The 18180-nt window shown below is 40.0% G+C and overlaps 2 protein-coding genes across 6 annotated transcripts in view; both read right to left on the reverse strand.

Moving 5' to 3' along the window:
- Positions 1–2125: 2125 nt before the first annotated feature.
- On the reverse strand, positions 2126–14499 carry slc16a6b (solute carrier family 16 member 6b). Of its 2 annotated transcripts, none has more exons than XM_042394034.1 (6): positions 13888–14499; positions 7734–7981; positions 6246–6389; positions 5235–5363; positions 3809–4753; positions 2126–3703 (listed from the first exon to the last, which is right to left on the reverse strand). In XM_042394034.1, exons 1-6 carry the CDS (start codon positions 14031–14033, stop codon positions 3432–3434), a joined length of 1884 nt encoding a protein of 627 aa, XP_042249968.1. In that variant the 5' UTR covers positions 14034–14499; the 3' UTR covers positions 2126–3431. The 2 variants fall into 2 exon arrangements, with proteins under 2 accessions (XP_042249968.1, XP_042249969.1); XM_042394035.1 differs by lacking the exon at positions 13888–14499 and adding an exon at positions 12253–12607.
- Positions 14500–17160: 2661 nt separating this feature from the next.
- wipi1 (WD repeat domain, phosphoinositide interacting 1) overlaps positions 17161–18180 on the reverse strand; it is a 29598-nt gene continuing 28578 nt past the window's right edge. For all 4 annotated transcript variants that reach the window (XM_042394039.1, XM_042394037.1, XM_042394038.1 and 1 more), the window contains one exon: positions 17161–17973. In XM_042394039.1, coding sequence (XP_042249973.1) covers positions 17923–17973 — 51 coding nt within the window. In that variant the 3' untranslated portion in view covers positions 17161–17922. The remainder of the gene's footprint in view (positions 17974–18180) is intronic.

Consider the following 18180-nt stretch of genomic DNA (forward strand, 5'->3'; position numbering starts at 1 on the left):
TGCAGAGAGGCATCCTCACAGCATGATGCTGCCTCCACCATGCATCATGCTGGGTATGGTGTGTTTATGATGACAGTGTAACATGGTGTTGAGCCCGATGGCCAAAAAGGTCTGTTTTGGTCTCATCAGACCACTGAAACTTCTTCCAGCTGACTTCAGAGTCTCACACATGCCTTCTGGCGACTGTAGCTGAGATGTTGTGAGTTTTTTAAAGAGAGGTTTTCTCCTTTCCACTCTCACATAGCGTTCCAGCTGGTGAAGCACTGGGGCAGCTGTTGTTGTCCCCACAGTCTCACCCATCTGAGGCTCTAAAGCTTGCTAGTGCTCTTGGTATCCTCCCTCTCCAGTCTCCTTCTTGCACACTTGCTCAGTTGTTAAGGACATCCTGCTTGAGGTAGATCTACAGCTGTGCCACTCTTTCCATTTCTTAATGCTCGATTTAACTGGACTTCAAGTGATGTTCAGTGACTTGGAAATGTTCTTGTATCTGTCCTCTGACTTGTGCTTTTCAATCAGCTTGTGGTGGAGTTGTGTAGAGTGTTGCTTTGTCTTCATGCTCCAAGACTGGACCTTTCAGATACAGTATTTATCTATACTACAGCTGTATTTATACGACAATTAACAGAACTGACAGGAATTTAAATAATTATGTGAATAGGGGTGTGCAGAGATCCCAGTATTTGTATTTGTATCTGAATTTGTTGAGGCAGCAAAATTATTTGTATCTGTATTTGTATTCGAATAAAAGCGGAAAGAGGCTTAAAAATCCTGTTTTTGTTTTTATTACACTTTTAATTTTAGAAAATCATTATGATTACTGAGCTAAAACTTTACTCATCGCCTCATGGCAGCCAGACCTATCTATTTGTACACCCATAACACAGAGACAGCACACCGTGTAACGTGTAGGGAGGAACTTCAAAGGCGATTATTGCTTTGCACTTTTCATTTATTGCCTATTTTTTACAACCTAACTTTGTGGAAAGGAGAAGGGGAACAACAGGTTATGGAGAGTCTTTAAGAGCACTTTGCTTGTGTCAGTAGCTCAGCTTTATCTCTGGGGAACACCCCCAACAAACAATTTTTAAAATATTTGTATGAAACAAAATCAAATGTGATTGGCTTCCATTGTATTGAGACTGCAGAAAATATTTCAGCAGCAGAAATGCAGCGAAGATCTCAATACAGCTGAGTAACAGTGTGGACTATTCTGATCATCTGTACTTCAATGATATAACGGATTACACAACACAATAGATTTTCATACTAAATGAATGGACATAATGGATTCCTGGGATGGGAATATCATATCTTAAAGTGTAATAAGCATTCAAAAATGGTCATTAATAATGTCAAGTGTACATCATTTATGGTTAGATGACTTTAAACGTCGTAAGCCACAGTGAGGAAGAATCAGCAGGTTGGAAAATATCCCAAATAGAATGAAAGCAATTCTATGTGGGATCTTTGAACTGTTTTGCAATTTTACCAGTATCACCTGGTAACAACTGTCTACGGGGCAATCATTTCTATTCATTCAAAAATACTCATAAATATACATGTATTTGTAGATGGATGTGCAGTATGTGCTGCTGCTACTGTTATTTGTTTCAAGATGTTTCATAAATCTTTATACTAAAACTTATAGAAAGGGGTGTCATGCCTGTAAATGAATGACAGTAAAAGGACACAGCTCATCATCATCTGGATCATTTTTAGATTCAAATGATGATGATTTTCCACATATTAGCTGGATGTTAATACAAAGTAGTTGTTGGATGTTTAGTAGCTCTTGAAATGAAAATAGATCCCTTCTGATAATTGTTTCAGATGATGAACATTATTCAGAATATTTTGCCTGCTAATATTCAGTACACATGCTACTTGTGGCTCATAGGGAAAAAGGTTGTCTGATGTACAGCTGCTGTTCACTCAGTAGAGGGCGCTGTTACACTACTGTAAATAACTGGATTGGATGGCCTTTTTTAAAAATATAAAACACACACACAGTCTAGACTACACTCATTGCACTGTGTTCATCCTCTCTCTGTCTCTTTATGGCTTTATTGGAAAAAGAAATGACACCAGTCACAAAAACCAATCTGAATTTGAAGGAAATTTTATTTAAAAAATACATAATGAAAGCAGTACGGCACTTGACAGGCAGGGACCTGCCTGGCACTCAATTAAATAAAAAAATGAAAAAGGTACATTAAAAAAAATGGTCATTATAAACAGTTTAAATAGAGGTGATTCAGTGATTAAGGAAAGGTTTGTGAGCTAAACTTCAAGTCACGTGTGGAGGGTGTGAAGATGATCTGAGGCTGCAGGAGGAGGGACTTCATGTGGAGTTTTTCTCCTGTCACATCTTTCCTTCACACCTTTGCATATATATTTATATATATATATATATATATACTGTATATATGACCACCTCTAGTTCTACACAACATGTGCGCCATTGTATTTAGTTTTCCATAGCATTGTAAACCTTTACGTTGATCCATTGTATCGTCATTGCTTTTCAGGTTGTACGTGGTTACTTGTAACAAGGTCATTCTACAGTACATCAACAAGATCATAACATGATAATAGATACACAGGGAAGGCTTCTACCCAAAGCTGGACCAGATGAAGAATCATGGAATACAAGTTCAGAGAGAGCTAGAGCTCCTTAATGCATGTAAAGGATCTGTGAACACTGCTGCAATATTGCTATAATTATCATAGTGGTAGAAATTAATTACATGAATGTGCGTTAAGACCAACAGACAGATAGACTGTATGTACAGATTGCATGACTAGATTTTAGTAGTATCATTCTCCATGCATCAAATGCAATTGTCTACGGGTCATAATGCAAGGGGAATAGGTTTAAAAGCCATTAGGTGTTTGGCTCTGCAGACTCGCTGCTGGATGTCCAGTCTGCAGATGTGTGGGTGTGGATTGGATCAGGATGTACGCCTTGACATGAGCAGGAATCCTGCAACAAGCACTACACAGTCATGATATGACAGACACATCTGATAGATATCATGACTGCTGTGTGCCCGTGACGCTTCAGTCTCCATGACAACAGCGCTTCTTTCCTGAGATAGTGGTACTGCCATTCTAACTGACCACACATAGTAATACACAGAGGGTTGTGAAAGCTCTTGATAAGCGAGGTTGTGGTGAAAGATGTGTCGTAAGTGTGACACTGTGTGCTCAGCATGGATGTGTCTTTGGTCTCGGAGGAGAGACTGCTTCCATCCTGGAAGGAGTGAGCTTCAAGCTTGTCAGAAAGTGAGGGAGTGACACCTGAGATTGGACCCAGCAGCAGCTGTGGATTAGTGTTGGTAATACAGCCTCTTGCAGTGCATCTGGACTTGTGTTTGCTTTGTTGATGTTCTTGGTTTTAGTTCTGAGGTGATGTCCAGCTGTGGTCGGGTTCATATTACAGAGGCATTGTCCCGATCCACAGCCTGTCTGACCGGACTGTCCTCTGGAGCCAAGTCCACCTCCAAGAAGTCCGGCTGCTCACCGTCCTGAGATATTTTCTGCTCCTCTGCGCTCTCGCCTTTCTCTTTCTCTCTGCTCTGTCTTTGGCACATGCCAGACTTGGCTGGGCCAACCAGAGCCAGGCAGATGGCGCTGAGCCCCATGCCCACCGCACAGGAGTAGAAGGCAGCACCATAGTTACCTGTGACATCCACCAACACACCTAGAAGGAAAGATGAGACAGCTTTTAGGATCTGCCAACAAGCTAGAGAGGTCGAGTGAAATGACAGAGAGAGGTAGTGAAACAGTAAAAAAATAGGTCTAGTACCTCCGAGTGGTGGTCCAGCCAGACCAGCGAAGCTCTGGATGAAGACATACACTCCCACAGATGATGCCATCTTCTGGATGCCCACCACGTCCTCCTCAGCCAGCATGGGGATGTGTGTAGAGCCCACTGTGCCCATGAAGTAGCCGTAGAGGGCGCAGCAGACCACCAGGCCCCAGAACTCCCATACGATAGTGAAGGCCACCAGCACCAGGCACAGGAGAACCACACACCAAAGCAGCACCAGGGTCTTCCTGCAGCGGACTCTGTTCAACACCACCCCAATGGATAGGCGGCCGAAGATCTCGGCCACTGCCATCACAGAGAGCATGTAGGAGGCCATGCTGGACTCCACACCCCTGCTCTTGCTCAGCTCAATGATGTAAAGCTGCGGGGCAAAGAAGCCCAGCGTGGCAAACAGGCCGAAGAGGGAGTACCAGATGAAGACACTGTCTTTCAGCACAGAGAAGTCCAAGAGTTTGGGGCTAGAGGGTTGGAGAGGACCCGCCTCTGCCTCTACCTCTGCCTCTACCTCTACCTCTGCCTCTTTCATGCTCCCCTCATCCTTCTCCTTGGGTGAGCTGGGAGGTGTGGACAGTGACGGCTCCTGGCCCTCTTTGTCCTGCACCTCCCACTCCACCGGAGCCTTGGTTTCAGCTCCTGCAGTCCTCAGGTCTACGTTTGAGGCGGAGAGTGAGGTGACCCCTGAGTCCTCTGAGCCCTGGGAGACTCCTGAACTGATGGAGGTTCTGGTTTGTTCGTTCTCCAGCTCGTAAACAGCCTGCAGAGACAGAGGCTCTTTGTCCACTTCATCTTCCTCCTTCACAGGCACCGGCTTGATGATGATTGGACGAAGGAAAAGGCCACAGCCAATGACAGAAGCCTGAAAGATGCCGAGGACAACTAGACAGTAGCGCCAGCCTATGTGTCCCTTCAGTGTAGTCAAGGCTTTGGAGAGATGAGAGGACAGTGTAGATTATTATTAATATAATTATGATTAGCTTTTTCAAGAGTTTACTCAGTTGTCATGGAGATGCAGTTGTCACACTTTACTGTAAGTCCAGCCTATTTAGCATTTATAAGCCGCATATAAACAGTTAATAAATGGGTTATAACACACTATAATATTTTTGACAAATGCATTGATAAACATGCTTATAACTACATTACTACTGTTAATAAATGCTAAATAGGTACATATATACTGTATATGCATATAGATACAGTATATATCTCCATCCACTGAGGAAGATGTGGTTGAAAGCCACAGAAAAAGCTGGTAAGAGGACATTGAGGTAAGATTTTTCTTTAATCAAACTACCTTTTCCAAGCTCTAGAAGAACTTTCACACTCATCATTATTAATATTTTCAAAAATAATCCCATCACAATAGGTAATGATGAAGGTGCCTCTGTGATTGAACACTCACCAGGAGCAAAGGCGAATATGGCGAAGGATTCTCCAGAGGAGGCGACAGAGGTGACGAGGGCCCGTCGCCTGGAGAAGTACTGGGCGAGGATGGTGACGGTGGGGAGGAAGGTGAGGCAGTAACCCAGGCCTGTAAACAAGAGGAGAAAAGAGAAAGGGGACATGACAGCCAGTGGCCCGCATGGTAGGAACATGCTGCATGTCTAGGGGGTTGGGTCAAAGATCAAGGTGTCAGGTCACTCCTTTCTCAGAGGCGGCAGGTTACTTGAGAGGATTCAGCTGTGCTACAGCAGCTGCTAGAAGACAAAAGGCATGTAAAGACACAAAGAAAGAGACGGGGAGAGAAGAAAAGGGTGGTCGTGTTAGCATTGTTTCAGAAGCAGACCTGGCAGTCAGGGTGGGAGAGCTAGCAGTGCTTTCTGTCCAAGAAAAAAACAACTTAATGTGCTCTGATACAAAACTCATTTCCCCCAATTTGTTCATCACCTGGAATGTAATTTTGAATCTATTACTTTCCTCAGCCACTTCCTGTTCCTTCAATCCGGATCTGAAAGGGAATTTAGTGTTTTTTTGGGGGGGGGGATATTTTGCTGCTCCAGTTTTTTCCTGCTCTGTCCTTCCTAGAGAGTTAAAATAGTGGAGCAGACCTCATTGCATGGTGTTTACAGGCTGTTCATTGGACAGTGCTGGAAGAAACACACAGATGTAGATTTCGTTGTTGACACTGCTAGAAGTCCCTTCAGCTCATACAACACAATACAGGCTGTTAAACAGATGCTAGATGAGATAGACAGATGGACAGATGGACGGACGGACGGACAGACGGACGGACAGTCGGATGGATAGACAGATGGATGGACAGACAGACAGACAGATAAAAAGACAGCCAGACAGATAAAGAGATAGACAGATAGATAGGCAGACAGATAAATAGATAGATAAATAGACAGATAGATAGATAGATAGATAGATAGATAGATAGATAGATAGATGTGTGTTTCATATGAAGTACCTGAGATAATGCCCATGGTGATGTACATCTCGTTGATGGAGTTGGTGAAGGCAGAGGTGATGGTTCCCAGGCTGATGAGGAAGCCCCCCACCATCACCACAGGACGATAGCCAAAGCTGTTGCTCAGCAAGGTGGACAGGGGAGCTGTGGGGTGAAAGACAACACGGTGATAATACTAATGAGGTGAGTTGTTACTGTGCAGACTGACTGCAGACCTTAATATCTGCCTGCAGTGATGACTGCACATGTGTACTCAAGCTACACAGTTTGTTCATCTGTTTACTCGTCTCTAGGAGTCTATCTTAAAACAGTCAGGTGCCTAAATGAACACTGAAACATGTTTTTCTTGCTGTAATCATTCCACCTGTTCATACTGACCATTAAAAGATCCCTTCATAATGACCTTACAATGTGATACAAAGTGATGGGTCATACTCCCTAAACATAATGTGGCATAAATGTGTCAGATATCCACTTGATATGACTAACTCAGACTGCTGAAGCCTCATATAAGCTTCACATCAACTTTTAAATGCATTTTTGCACTAAATGACTGAGTGGACACGCTGACTACATTTACGTGCACAAGATATTCCGGTTTCTGCCCTTATTCCGAAAAAGACAATATTCCTACGAAGCTGTTTACATGGCTGATAAAAATGAATATTCCACTAATATTCCTGTTTACATGCAGCCATGCATACTCTGTTTATCACGTAGCAGAGGAACGGCTTGAGCCACTTGTGTTTCTTTGTGTCAAAATAAGATTTCTTCAAAGTTTTCCACTGGACATGTTTGACCATGTGAACACAGTCTCCCTCTTTTATTCGTTAAACTGCCTTCTTGAAAAGGTCGGCATTGCAATATTTGCACATATCCAAAGACGTGTTAATATCTAAGTCTTTCAAAATGTTTTAAAGCAGGTGTGTTTCTCCTTCTAACCAGAAATGTGGGCTTTTCTTTTGGACATGCATCTCTACTCCCTACTAACTGTTGGCTACTGTAGCTGGTTTGTTTACAACACACAGAGCTGATCATAACCAGGCAAGATGCCATGTGTCGCAAACTGCAGTAAAAACCCCAATGGAAACATATATTCTGAATGCATTGTATACATGTCCAAAGAATGCTCCTAAAAAATAATATCGGCATATTCCACGTCTTAATCAGAAAATGCTACATTTGAAGTAAAGGCCTCATTTGGAATATCCAAATTATATATTCCAATTTGAATCATTTTTTAAGGAAAATATCAAAACAAGACATTTGAGGACGTCACCTTGGACTCACCCAGCAGATGAATCCATAATGAAAATAAGTTCTTACATACATTGGTATCATTTATCATTAGAGTTGCATTTACACTGTAAGTAGTCTGTGTCTGCTGGTATTAAATGTCCTACACAGACTTGTTCTTGGATACGAACAGGTAGATGTTCAAAGAGTAAAAGAAAGGAAAAGCACATCAGTAAAGCCTAAATGACTGACCAGTGAAGGTGAAGATGAAGACGCAGATGGAGATGACCCATGACACTCGGCTGTTGCTCTCCCCAAACTCTTCCATCAAATCCTGGAGAAACACACCCAGACTCTTGAGAGTCCCATAGGTGCAGATCTCCACCACGAAGAAGGCCACGGCCACAGCCCAGCCCCAGCCACCCTCAGGCACCTCTGGGTAGACATTTGGACCCAAGCAACCTGAGAATTCGGTCACCCTCATGGCTAGAGCAGGCCACCTGGAGGGGGGGAACAACATGTCAACATGGGAGTGATGGTGGAGCATTTTGACGTCATATTTAAAGCTGCAGTTCTTGATCTTTTTGCGGACTTACACAAACTGAACCAAACACTAAATGTGCTGTAAACAAAGGCTTAAAAGACCTGATAGCTGAGTTGGTGGTAATTCTCTTTGACTTTTTGTCACATTGGGCTCTTTGTAAAAAAAAAAAAAGATATTGGGTTAATGGAGCTTTGGAGGAGTTTTCGTCTTCTATTGTTCTATTTTTATAAAATGTAGACTTCTTCAAAGAGAGACATATTGGATATATATACCCTGAACACCACATCTGCTAAAGAGTTTGACATTTACCCTTTTTGTAATGTCCCAAGTCCTCTTTGTTTCCCACTTTTTCTATTTCATCGATGACTGATTATCACTTTTTTATTAGATTTATTAGATTTGTTTACATTGTTGAATAATAATGGAGTCCTTTGTTTGTTAAAGCCTTTTCATCATTGTACCATGTGTCCAAATCTGATGAATGTATTGATGTATCTCATCTACCCATTGATGATGATGATTGATGGTACACACACCTGTGTTGAATCAGTTGGACTTTGGACTTTCATGGTCACATTCTAGGTATATCTCATGAAGACATGATGACGAGATGTTATAGCTGTACATGTTTCTGGGAGCATTAATTCAGTGCGTAGGAGTCTTTTTTCTTCATGGAACTTGGACATGGAATTGTGATCAAGATGTTGAAACTTGGCCCTGAAATTTTGCCAAACTTGTTCCACAAATGTCTTACACTACCATGGAAACAACAGAGAGATTTATTTATTTATTGGAGCAGCAAGAAGAGCGTTCATCAGGAATGGCTGAACACACTGGTTCATGGTGCTGCTGCAATAAATCAAATGAGTGCCTTAAATGTTAATGCTTTTGTTCTCTGTCAAATTCCACTTCATTTTGGTTTTGACCACAACATTATTTCCTCCTCATATAATAATGTACTCTTGACTGTGACATACAGTATGGCTGACTGAGCAGTGAAAACAGGAAACATGTCTTATTTTATGACTGTGTGTTCATGTAAATGAAGGTGTGCTGACTGTGGTGTCAGCACACAGAGGTTAGAACTGTTGCAGTGGATTGTTCTCCATAATTTGAATGATTGCTGTTCCAACTGTCACCAGCCTACCAAAACCTTCCTGATTTTACTAGTTTATATCAGGTTATGACAATAATATCATGATTTCTCCAGATCTTCTGAAAGCCATGACTCATCCTGGTATTCCACTCAGATGTAATGATTATATGAGGCTGTGAGGTGGTAAATCAACAAAGGTCGTAGTAGTAGTACTAAGGTAACACCGCAGAATGTCAGGCAGGGCTAATATTTCATCACTGAGATGACCAGACATTTACTGTATCTCTTAGAAATGTGTTTTTTTTCTTCATTTTTTGCAGGAATTAAACATCATTTAAGACCATTAAGTGACATTAAAAGTCTAGTGAAACTCAGGATGATAGTATCAAAACCATCAAAATGTCACATTAGACTAGATGAACAGTTTAACGGACAACCAGCTCAGCTTTTATCAATTCTAGACAGCCTTTCCTTCAAAACAAGATAAGCTTCAGCTCAACGTCTGATCATTGAGGAAACTAGACTCAAAGTCACTAGACTATCCTTCCATACACACACACACACACACACACACACACACACACACACACACACACACACACACACACACACACACACACACACACACAGATCTGTGTGTATTCAAACACATCGCCTCAAACTCTTCTCTAATTTAGGGTAACACTTCTTCACCCAAGGCTATCTGAAGCTCCTCTGTTATTTGGTATTTATGTCATGTCACACAAACAACAGGTAAACACCTTCTGCTACAAAATACAGTTCAATTCAGATTTCAGAAGATTCATATAACTACTAGACAGATAGATCTCTGTTCACGTCATGCTGTGTTAGGAGGAAGCAAAAAATGGGTTAACACGTCCCACACAAACATTCTGAATCATTTTCATTTAAGCCATGATGCTCAGCAGGCTGCAGGAGATGTTAGAGCAGAGGCAAATCATGCAAAATGTCTCAGAATGCAGCACTGCTAGTGGATACTAGACACTGGCTCACAAATCTCTGATGCCTTTAAAAACACTGACAATTTCTGTCTAGAAATTACACTCAAGCTTATTATTTTTCAGGACACATTACACAGCTAATTTAAAGGAAACGTTAGTTTTTTTCAACCTATTTTCCCATCATTTTCTATCTGAGTGACTAATGGGGACAACCATGTTTGAAATTGGTCCGGTATTGAGCGAGAGCGCTGCAGCTGCGAAATGAGCTGCAGTATAATCCGACAGGGCAACAGTGCCCCGTCAAATACCAAAGCTTCTAATTCTAATTCTCTATCTCTTTCTAATGTGGTGATTTTAAAAATAATGTCTCAGTAAAGAGAAATTAAAGATTCATTTAATTTATCTTGTAAAATTGACAAATCCCCTTTCAAAAATCCCCAAATTTGGGTAATTAACGCAGTAGTTTTTACTATCAAAATCATAGAGTGTCACTATTTTTAAAGATGCACTCCACTGATTTTAATTCACACAAATATCAATTTACTCAACATGAAGGTCACTACTTATCCTGTGAGAATATATACAGTATGTACAGGATGTATGTCCTCTGTGGCTCTGGAGGAAAAAAACACTATAACATAATATTAACACAATTAATAAGTTGAATTATGTTGTGCAAATGTTTTTGGAGTTTGACCCTTATTACGGCCTAAAAGTCAGTATACCTCGTCCTCCGCTGCTTTAATTCAAACGATTTCTTGTGTCCCTATTTTATGAAAGTCCACTACTAAATCTCTGGAGTATCTCTTAATGAGGCACAAATGGCCACTCTGGACTTCTCTATTAGAGCTGAAACCATTAGTCGATTGATTGATCGTCATAAAATTAACCGGAAACTATTTTCATAATTGTTCCGTTGTTTTGGTGACTTTTCGAGCAAAAATGCTTTTTACAAGAGTAATTTCATTTCCTCATCCCTCCTCAGCTCCACCCACACTAACAAGCTATTTGTTCCAATAACATCCCAGACTATTACATTCTTCTGCTGCCAATGGCTCAGAGTTGGTTGTATGAATATAAATATAACTGACTGAGCAGCCAACACCTATACAGAAAACTATGAAGATATTGTGTTTATTCCTACAAGATATGCAGGCAGCAATCGCCCTGCCCTCCATCTCACAGGTGTTGTTTTGCCAGGAGAGACTGATGATGCAACACCTGCACACCAGAGCCATAGTTTGAGTGCAATCATGGAGGTGAATAATTCATGTTTACTGACAGGTTGAGTTAAGCAGTGAAAGAAAGTTTACACAGGAGAGGCAAAAAGTCCACTTCTGTTTACACACGCACTGCACTGTGCAAGGAAAGAAACAGCTGCACCGCTGGAACAATTCCACTAATACCATCCTATATTACAAAACAGCTCTTAGAATAGACCAAGATGTACATATTTATATATTTAAATAGAATATGGACTGTAGATTTGACATGCTAATTAAAATGCCTTTATCATTTTTACCCACAACAGTCTTTATTTAATGAAGTCATTTGAGCTTTTATTTCTTGATCTTTTAACAGTTCAGCGACTTTTTGGCATTAGCTAACTGATACAGCTTTACAAACCAAATAATTCACACCGTTACCTGCCAGAATAAATACAAGGATTTTCCAAACCTGAATAAACGCGCAGAAGCACTTCTATCTTTACGTGTGCTTACCATATCTGTGACTAACAGTGAACACTGGTTTTTAATAGCATTTATACGCTACTCTTGTTGTTTAAATGCACTTTTTGAGTATAATGTTTGCTTTTGCTTGCTGTGGTCTTTCATGTGTGTCATGTGTTGAGTTATCCGCAGTGCAGAGGAGGGTGATGTCAATGTGCCGCATCCCATACAGGACGGAAAGCACAACTCAACAGTTAGCGGTTATTTTACTGAGAAATAAACAGTAAAATTACAGCTTTAGTTTTTTAGACGATGTCTCTGCCTGTACTGCCTGACATAGCAACTCGTGCATAACTGTGTCTAAAACATCACATCAACATAAATGTAGTTCTCGCTCCCTATTGTCAGAGAACAGAAAACCACAGACCGCCTTCCTGTATCACAGAGCTGAAGCTAACAGCATCTCCGGCTGCTGTGGCCAAGTTGACTTCTTACTTACCAGCAGCGAGTTGACTGGAGGGGCAGGAAAGAGCAGCCTTCTGGTTTAACACAGCCGGCTTTTATCTCCGCGTCATTTCGTTGTGTTAAGCAGCTTTAACGTAAGCAGTAATTACACCTATTTACCAAGCACGAGAGCAAAAATTTGCTTGGAATAGCCTGCCTTTTTTAAATAATAATTCTAATATCTATCCAAGTCACTTGCTGCTCCAGCTAATTAATACATATATGCTAATAATAAAGCTGATATAGCTTTGGTCTTTTTTCGTTCTATAATAGTCGGTCGCATCTTTTGTCAGTTATTTCCTGTCTGTTTTGGCAGCTCTTTACCGGCTCGAGCCGGTATTCAAACGCGGGCGCGCAAGCTTCATGAACGCGCAGGACAGAACTGTCCTCGTGAGAGACGAGCCTCGTGCCACAGCTGCCTCTGTGCTATTGCGTGCGGCGTTTCTATACCGATGGAGAAAGCAGAAACACCAGGATTATGGCGGTTTTAACTGCATTTTGGTGAACAGGCTGTAGACTGCGGTTGTACCTTATAAGCTAAGTATTTAAAAAACACATTGCCGTGTATATGTGGCCCATTTTGGTTTATATTTTCCAAAAAAAAAAAAAAAAAATGTCAACCATAAATAAAATTGAGTAATCGTGACGTAAGGTGTAATAGCATAGCCTACATGTGGTCACAAGTGTGTGTGTGTGTCTGTGTGTGACTTTGAGAACACAAAGTAACCATGACGTTTAAATGTGTTAGGACTGAAAAGAGTCAAAAGGGCTTAAAAACAAACAAACACAAAAAACTTAAATACACCTGTGATGAAAGAAGTTCCTTCTTTTCCTTGAGGTAATTTTTACCCTGATTCTCACTCTAATTCTGGGTCAGGTTGAGTCAAACTGGTTGGGTTAACTTTTGTCAAACTGAACCAGATGTTTTGGACTCAGTGGCTTCCCAGTCATCAACTGTTCCACCATTAATTAAAAGGAAACTTAGACACAATATAAACCAACTGCACACCATCACAGACACAATAAAGCAGAGATTGCCTTCCCCCCTAACAGCTGCTGAGTGCAGAGCGACTAACTGTTACAGCTTTTTGAGAAGGGTTTCATACTCTTTATATTTTCCACTGATGAAAACCATCCTAAATCATATTTTATTTTCATCAGGGGTGATCATTCCCATCAACACCAAAGAGAGCATTGAAGTTGACATGTCTCCACTTAAATCAGATGTTATCAACTCATGACTCCCATCTGCCTGTTTGACAAGTTTTTGGAGAACAATGAAGTAAATTAAGTTATTTCTAAGTTATATAAAATGTTGCATAAGATGTTGCAACTGCTCAGCCACACTACAGTACTGTACTAACACTGTCAGAACAGTGTAATAAAGGAAAATATCATGAGAGGATTTATATGACTCTCAATTTGAACTTTTTCTGTTCTTACATAAATGAAATTTGTCCCAAAAGATACTTCACCAGTGCAAGAACTGCCTGAGCATGAGACAATATTTATGTCTATATATAATTTCATTTAAATATTATTTTAACTGCATTCACTTTCTTGAGGTGTTGACAGATGCTGTCATTAATTCTACCAGTACTTAGTTGAGTATAATTGATAAATGACTCACCTGTATCTCAGCTGGGACTGATCCTTTGACTTGTGTTGTAGTGCACAGAAGTGCTCTGACCTGGAATAGTTTTCAGGGAGATGCAGGGGTGTGTCTAATGGGTGGTCAGGCAAAGTCAAGTCCTGAAATCTGATTGGACACCCCATATGCCACTACAAAATCAAGCATTATAATTGGCTAATGACCACGTTAGAGTTGGGGGATGTAGGGAGGTGGCTGACCTGCACCTCCATCAGTCTAGGTGACATGGATTCTAGAAAAATACTTGAAATTCCAAATGTGTATAAACTGTATTCAGTGATAAATCTGAGCATCTTGTTATCTAAACTTAACATATATTAATTTATCACAATTTCAGTTAAATTAATATATTGATCAAATAAAGTGTCATTTGTCATATCTTTGTTCAAATGATGAGGTGTTAAAGACAGGGCTGGTGGGACGTGAGACAGGACTTAAGCTTGCATATTACTAACTCGGTGGCTGTTCTATGTGTGGTGGTCATTATAGAAACATATTAAAACTTTCTTTTGTCATATGCAGTCTTGATAAGAGCAGAATGTCAATATACATCGGTTGTTACTTCACATTTTTTTATTTTGCAGGTTTTTTTCCAAGTGAGCTTGAAGCTGAACTATGAAAAAAATGACAAAACATGCTCCTTTTCCTTAACTGAAGGCAAAACCTTTGATCCCTTGATGAGACTGAATCATAAAGTTTGTACAAGTCTGTTCCTTATTGTATTCAGGCTCATTGGGAGGCTCAGTATCAGCCTGACTGCCACATCTTTGCCACTCTGATCAAGATGGTATGGACACATCACTGGCTGATAATATAATGATGCAACACAAGTCCAAAGTCCAACATGACCAGGGTGTGTAATGAAAGAACAGATGCAATTCCAGTGGAAATCAGTCAATGTGTCAGTGAGTACTGACTGACTGCCACAGGACAGGAACATTCAAGAGATGATTCCATCTCTGTCCAGTCAGTGTCTCCTGGACATAACTTTATTACTTACTAAGCTTAGATCCTCATGACTCATCCTGGGAAGATATTAAATTTGTGTGGGATTTCTTTCCTCCCACATAGTGTCTTTTTTGTCAGCTTTGTTTTTAAGATTTCAGTAAAATCCCAAAATAAACTGACTCTGTAACCAAATTCATAGTGAGTTCTGTGAGTGATGAGCAAAAAAAAAAAGAAAATTCTTGTGCGTAATAGAAACTATCTGGTTTCTTACACTTGCTCATCGCAACGGAGACCTGCCTTCCATTCTTCTATCCTTTACGTTTAACTGTCAGAGATTTTCTATTGTTCGTCTTCTGCTTGTTCTCTTTCCCCTGAGATCTTTTGCCTTTGTCTTCCTTCAGCAGTAAGTATGAGGTTACAGCTGGGTACAAAGCCTTTTCTAACTCCTAAGTTGTGTAATATTAAGCAACAAGGCCATAAAGGAAAAGCATACTGAGAAGACTAGCTACAGAACAATAACCTGTAGTTGTAATATTTGCTGCACACTGTGGTCTTTTCAGGGTTAATTATGCTAGTGGACATCAGGATGTTTGATTATGTAACACTTCACACGAGAAAGCAAAAAGCAGAAATGAGAACATGTAAATCATAAAAGTGCTGGTGGACTTTAGAGTGCTTGACGTATGAAAGGATAAGAGGCCTGACTCTTACAGCTATATACTGCAGATAAGTCAGCCCTTAAAGTAGGTCTACAATGGCACCTCATATGAGTATGACAGCATTTGCAAAGGGATATGTGTTTTGTTTTTTTAAGATTATTGCTAGGCAACCTTATGGTGCCTACAAATAATCATGTGTCCATATGAACAGTGAAAGAGGTTTTCCTCGCTGTCATCATTCCTCCTGTTCATACTGGATATTAAAAGATCCCCTTCAAATGTGCTTCAATGTAAGTGATGGAGGCCAAAATCCACAGTGTGTCCACACAGTCATTTTGTGCACAAATACATTTAAAAGTTGATGTGAAGCTTATATGAGGCTTCATCAGTCTGAGTTAGTCATATCAAGTAGATATCTGACACATTTACAGTCTTTTTAGCATCAAATTCCCTCTTTGTGTTTCCTCAGACAGTGTTTCCCTGTTGAGCTGTGGTGGAAGTACAGTAACAAAAAGAGGGACTTTGGCACTAAAACAACTATAATGTTGAAAGATATCTACTTGAAGCTTCATATTAGCTTCAGATAAACTTTTAAATACATTTTTGCACAGAAGGAGGACTGTGGATTTTGTCCTCCATCACTTACACTGTGAGTGCATTATGAAGGGATCTTCTAATGATCAGTATGAACAGGAGGAATGATTACAGCAAGAAAAACATGTTTCAATGTTTCATTTGGGCTCCTGACTGTTGTTTTAAGACAGACTTGAAATATTGTGAACCCGTCCTTTAATAAGAGCCTCATACCAATTCGTAGAAGCTTATGAAGCTCCAGAACCTGCAGGAGGAACCAAAAACAACATGTTTTTATTGTCTTTGTTAAGTCTATACTTTTATCATGAGCAATGTTCTTCGCTAAGTGTCATTTGATGTAAAATCAGTGATTTTATTTATGTATATTGTTTGCCACATGCTTACAACAGCAGGTCTAATACAGAAATGATGACAGAATGACGTCCACAATAGATGATGTGCATATTCATGAAACTGAAATGTGAGGTTTAACATGAGGTTCAGAGTAACATCTGCCTCAAAGCAGCAGCTAAATCTATCAAAGTTCACTTTGTTAAACTGCTGTCCACCCAGGAACATGGATAATAAAGACAAGACTGTTAACGGCACAAGAGTGCTTTCTGGCCCACTAAGAGTAGACCTTCAAAAGTGACACATCTGTATTTTACCTTCTGTCAGTCATGTAACTGAATGTAACCTGAGTAGAATGCACAGACAGGTAGGCTCATTCTTGGAACAAAAGTAATAAAAGCAAAAAATAAAAGCTCAGTGTTCTGTGCTGTTGTAATTAACCACAGCCATGAATGGCCAGAACTGACTAGATCACTGCGTGCTGACAGCTAAACACACTTATGCAACATTTTTAACACCTATGAACAACTCTGAGTAGCCGTATATGTTGTAACAGTTTTGACCTGTGTTTGACTTGACTGATCTTGCTTGTATAACCATAAATACCCAGAGGTATGTACGTTATCAATATCTTATCTATAAGCCCCTGTATCACATGCAAAATGAAATACATCAAATCAAATGAAACAATACAAAAGATTCTTTGCTTTGCATAGGCTCATTCTTACTCCACTCTACTTATTTATTTCTTTGTTTCTTTCAGTTGTTTGGTCTTGTGCAATTAGCAAAATACTTTGCTCTTTTACAAACGATGATAGGCACAAACATACAGTACATACACACCTCCTGAACTCTATCCAGAAGGCATAAACATTTAATACATGTCAATGCAGTAAAATACAATGCAGAATAAAATTGAAAACAATTATATTCTTTATCATGGACGTAACTAAGATATTATTAATAAGAAAAATAAAAATGTTGCTACAATAATGCAACTTAATAAAATATTTGTCAAGTAATAGAGCTATGAAAACTGTGGTTATATTTCTGCTCCAGCATGCACCTCATATATTCATAACACACTCCTTAAAGATAAACCCTCTGATTTTTTTGAAGTAGCCAACAGCAACAAAAATTTTCAAAATATCTTCCCAGTTATTGTTTTGAAACTCAATCATAAGCTGGGAGGAGCTTTGGGACTACTGTTGGTGCTCTGACAAAATCAGAAGTGTACCTTTAAAACAACCATTGTGTAACATGAGGACCAGACTGTGGTTCACTCTGAAACTACTACATGAAATCTACTTCTTGATCAGTGTCTTGTTTCCCATGTCAACGTTAACGTCAATCAATGTTATTTTCTCTCTAAATGAAAAAATAACTTGGCACCCTGAAAGACTTGTTCTTTTTTTTTTTTTTTTTTTTTTTGCTGCTCATCTCTCTCGCTGGTGCCTGTCTGTCTGTTTGTCCTTCTACCCACTCACGAGCGCCTCCCCTGGCCATCTCCAGTCCCGTCGCGGCACCAGTTAATCTACCAAAACACATGAACACACCCGTTAGTTTTTTCTACAGAGCACGTCCCACTTTCTGGTGCATAGTTAAAGGCGAATTCCGGTACAACCCCTACAATGCATCAAAACCTTACAAGACATTTTTGTAAGGATTTTTGCATTTTTGTACATTTACCTCATGCTGTATATGAGTTATGCTATTATAGGAAATAATGAGTATTTATGTT

The sequence above is a fragment of the Thunnus maccoyii genome, chromosome 18, assembly GCF_910596095.1.
Source record: "Thunnus maccoyii chromosome 18, fThuMac1.1, whole genome shotgun sequence".
NCBI classification, from domain to species: domain Eukaryota; kingdom Metazoa; phylum Chordata; class Actinopteri; order Scombriformes; family Scombridae; genus Thunnus; species Thunnus maccoyii.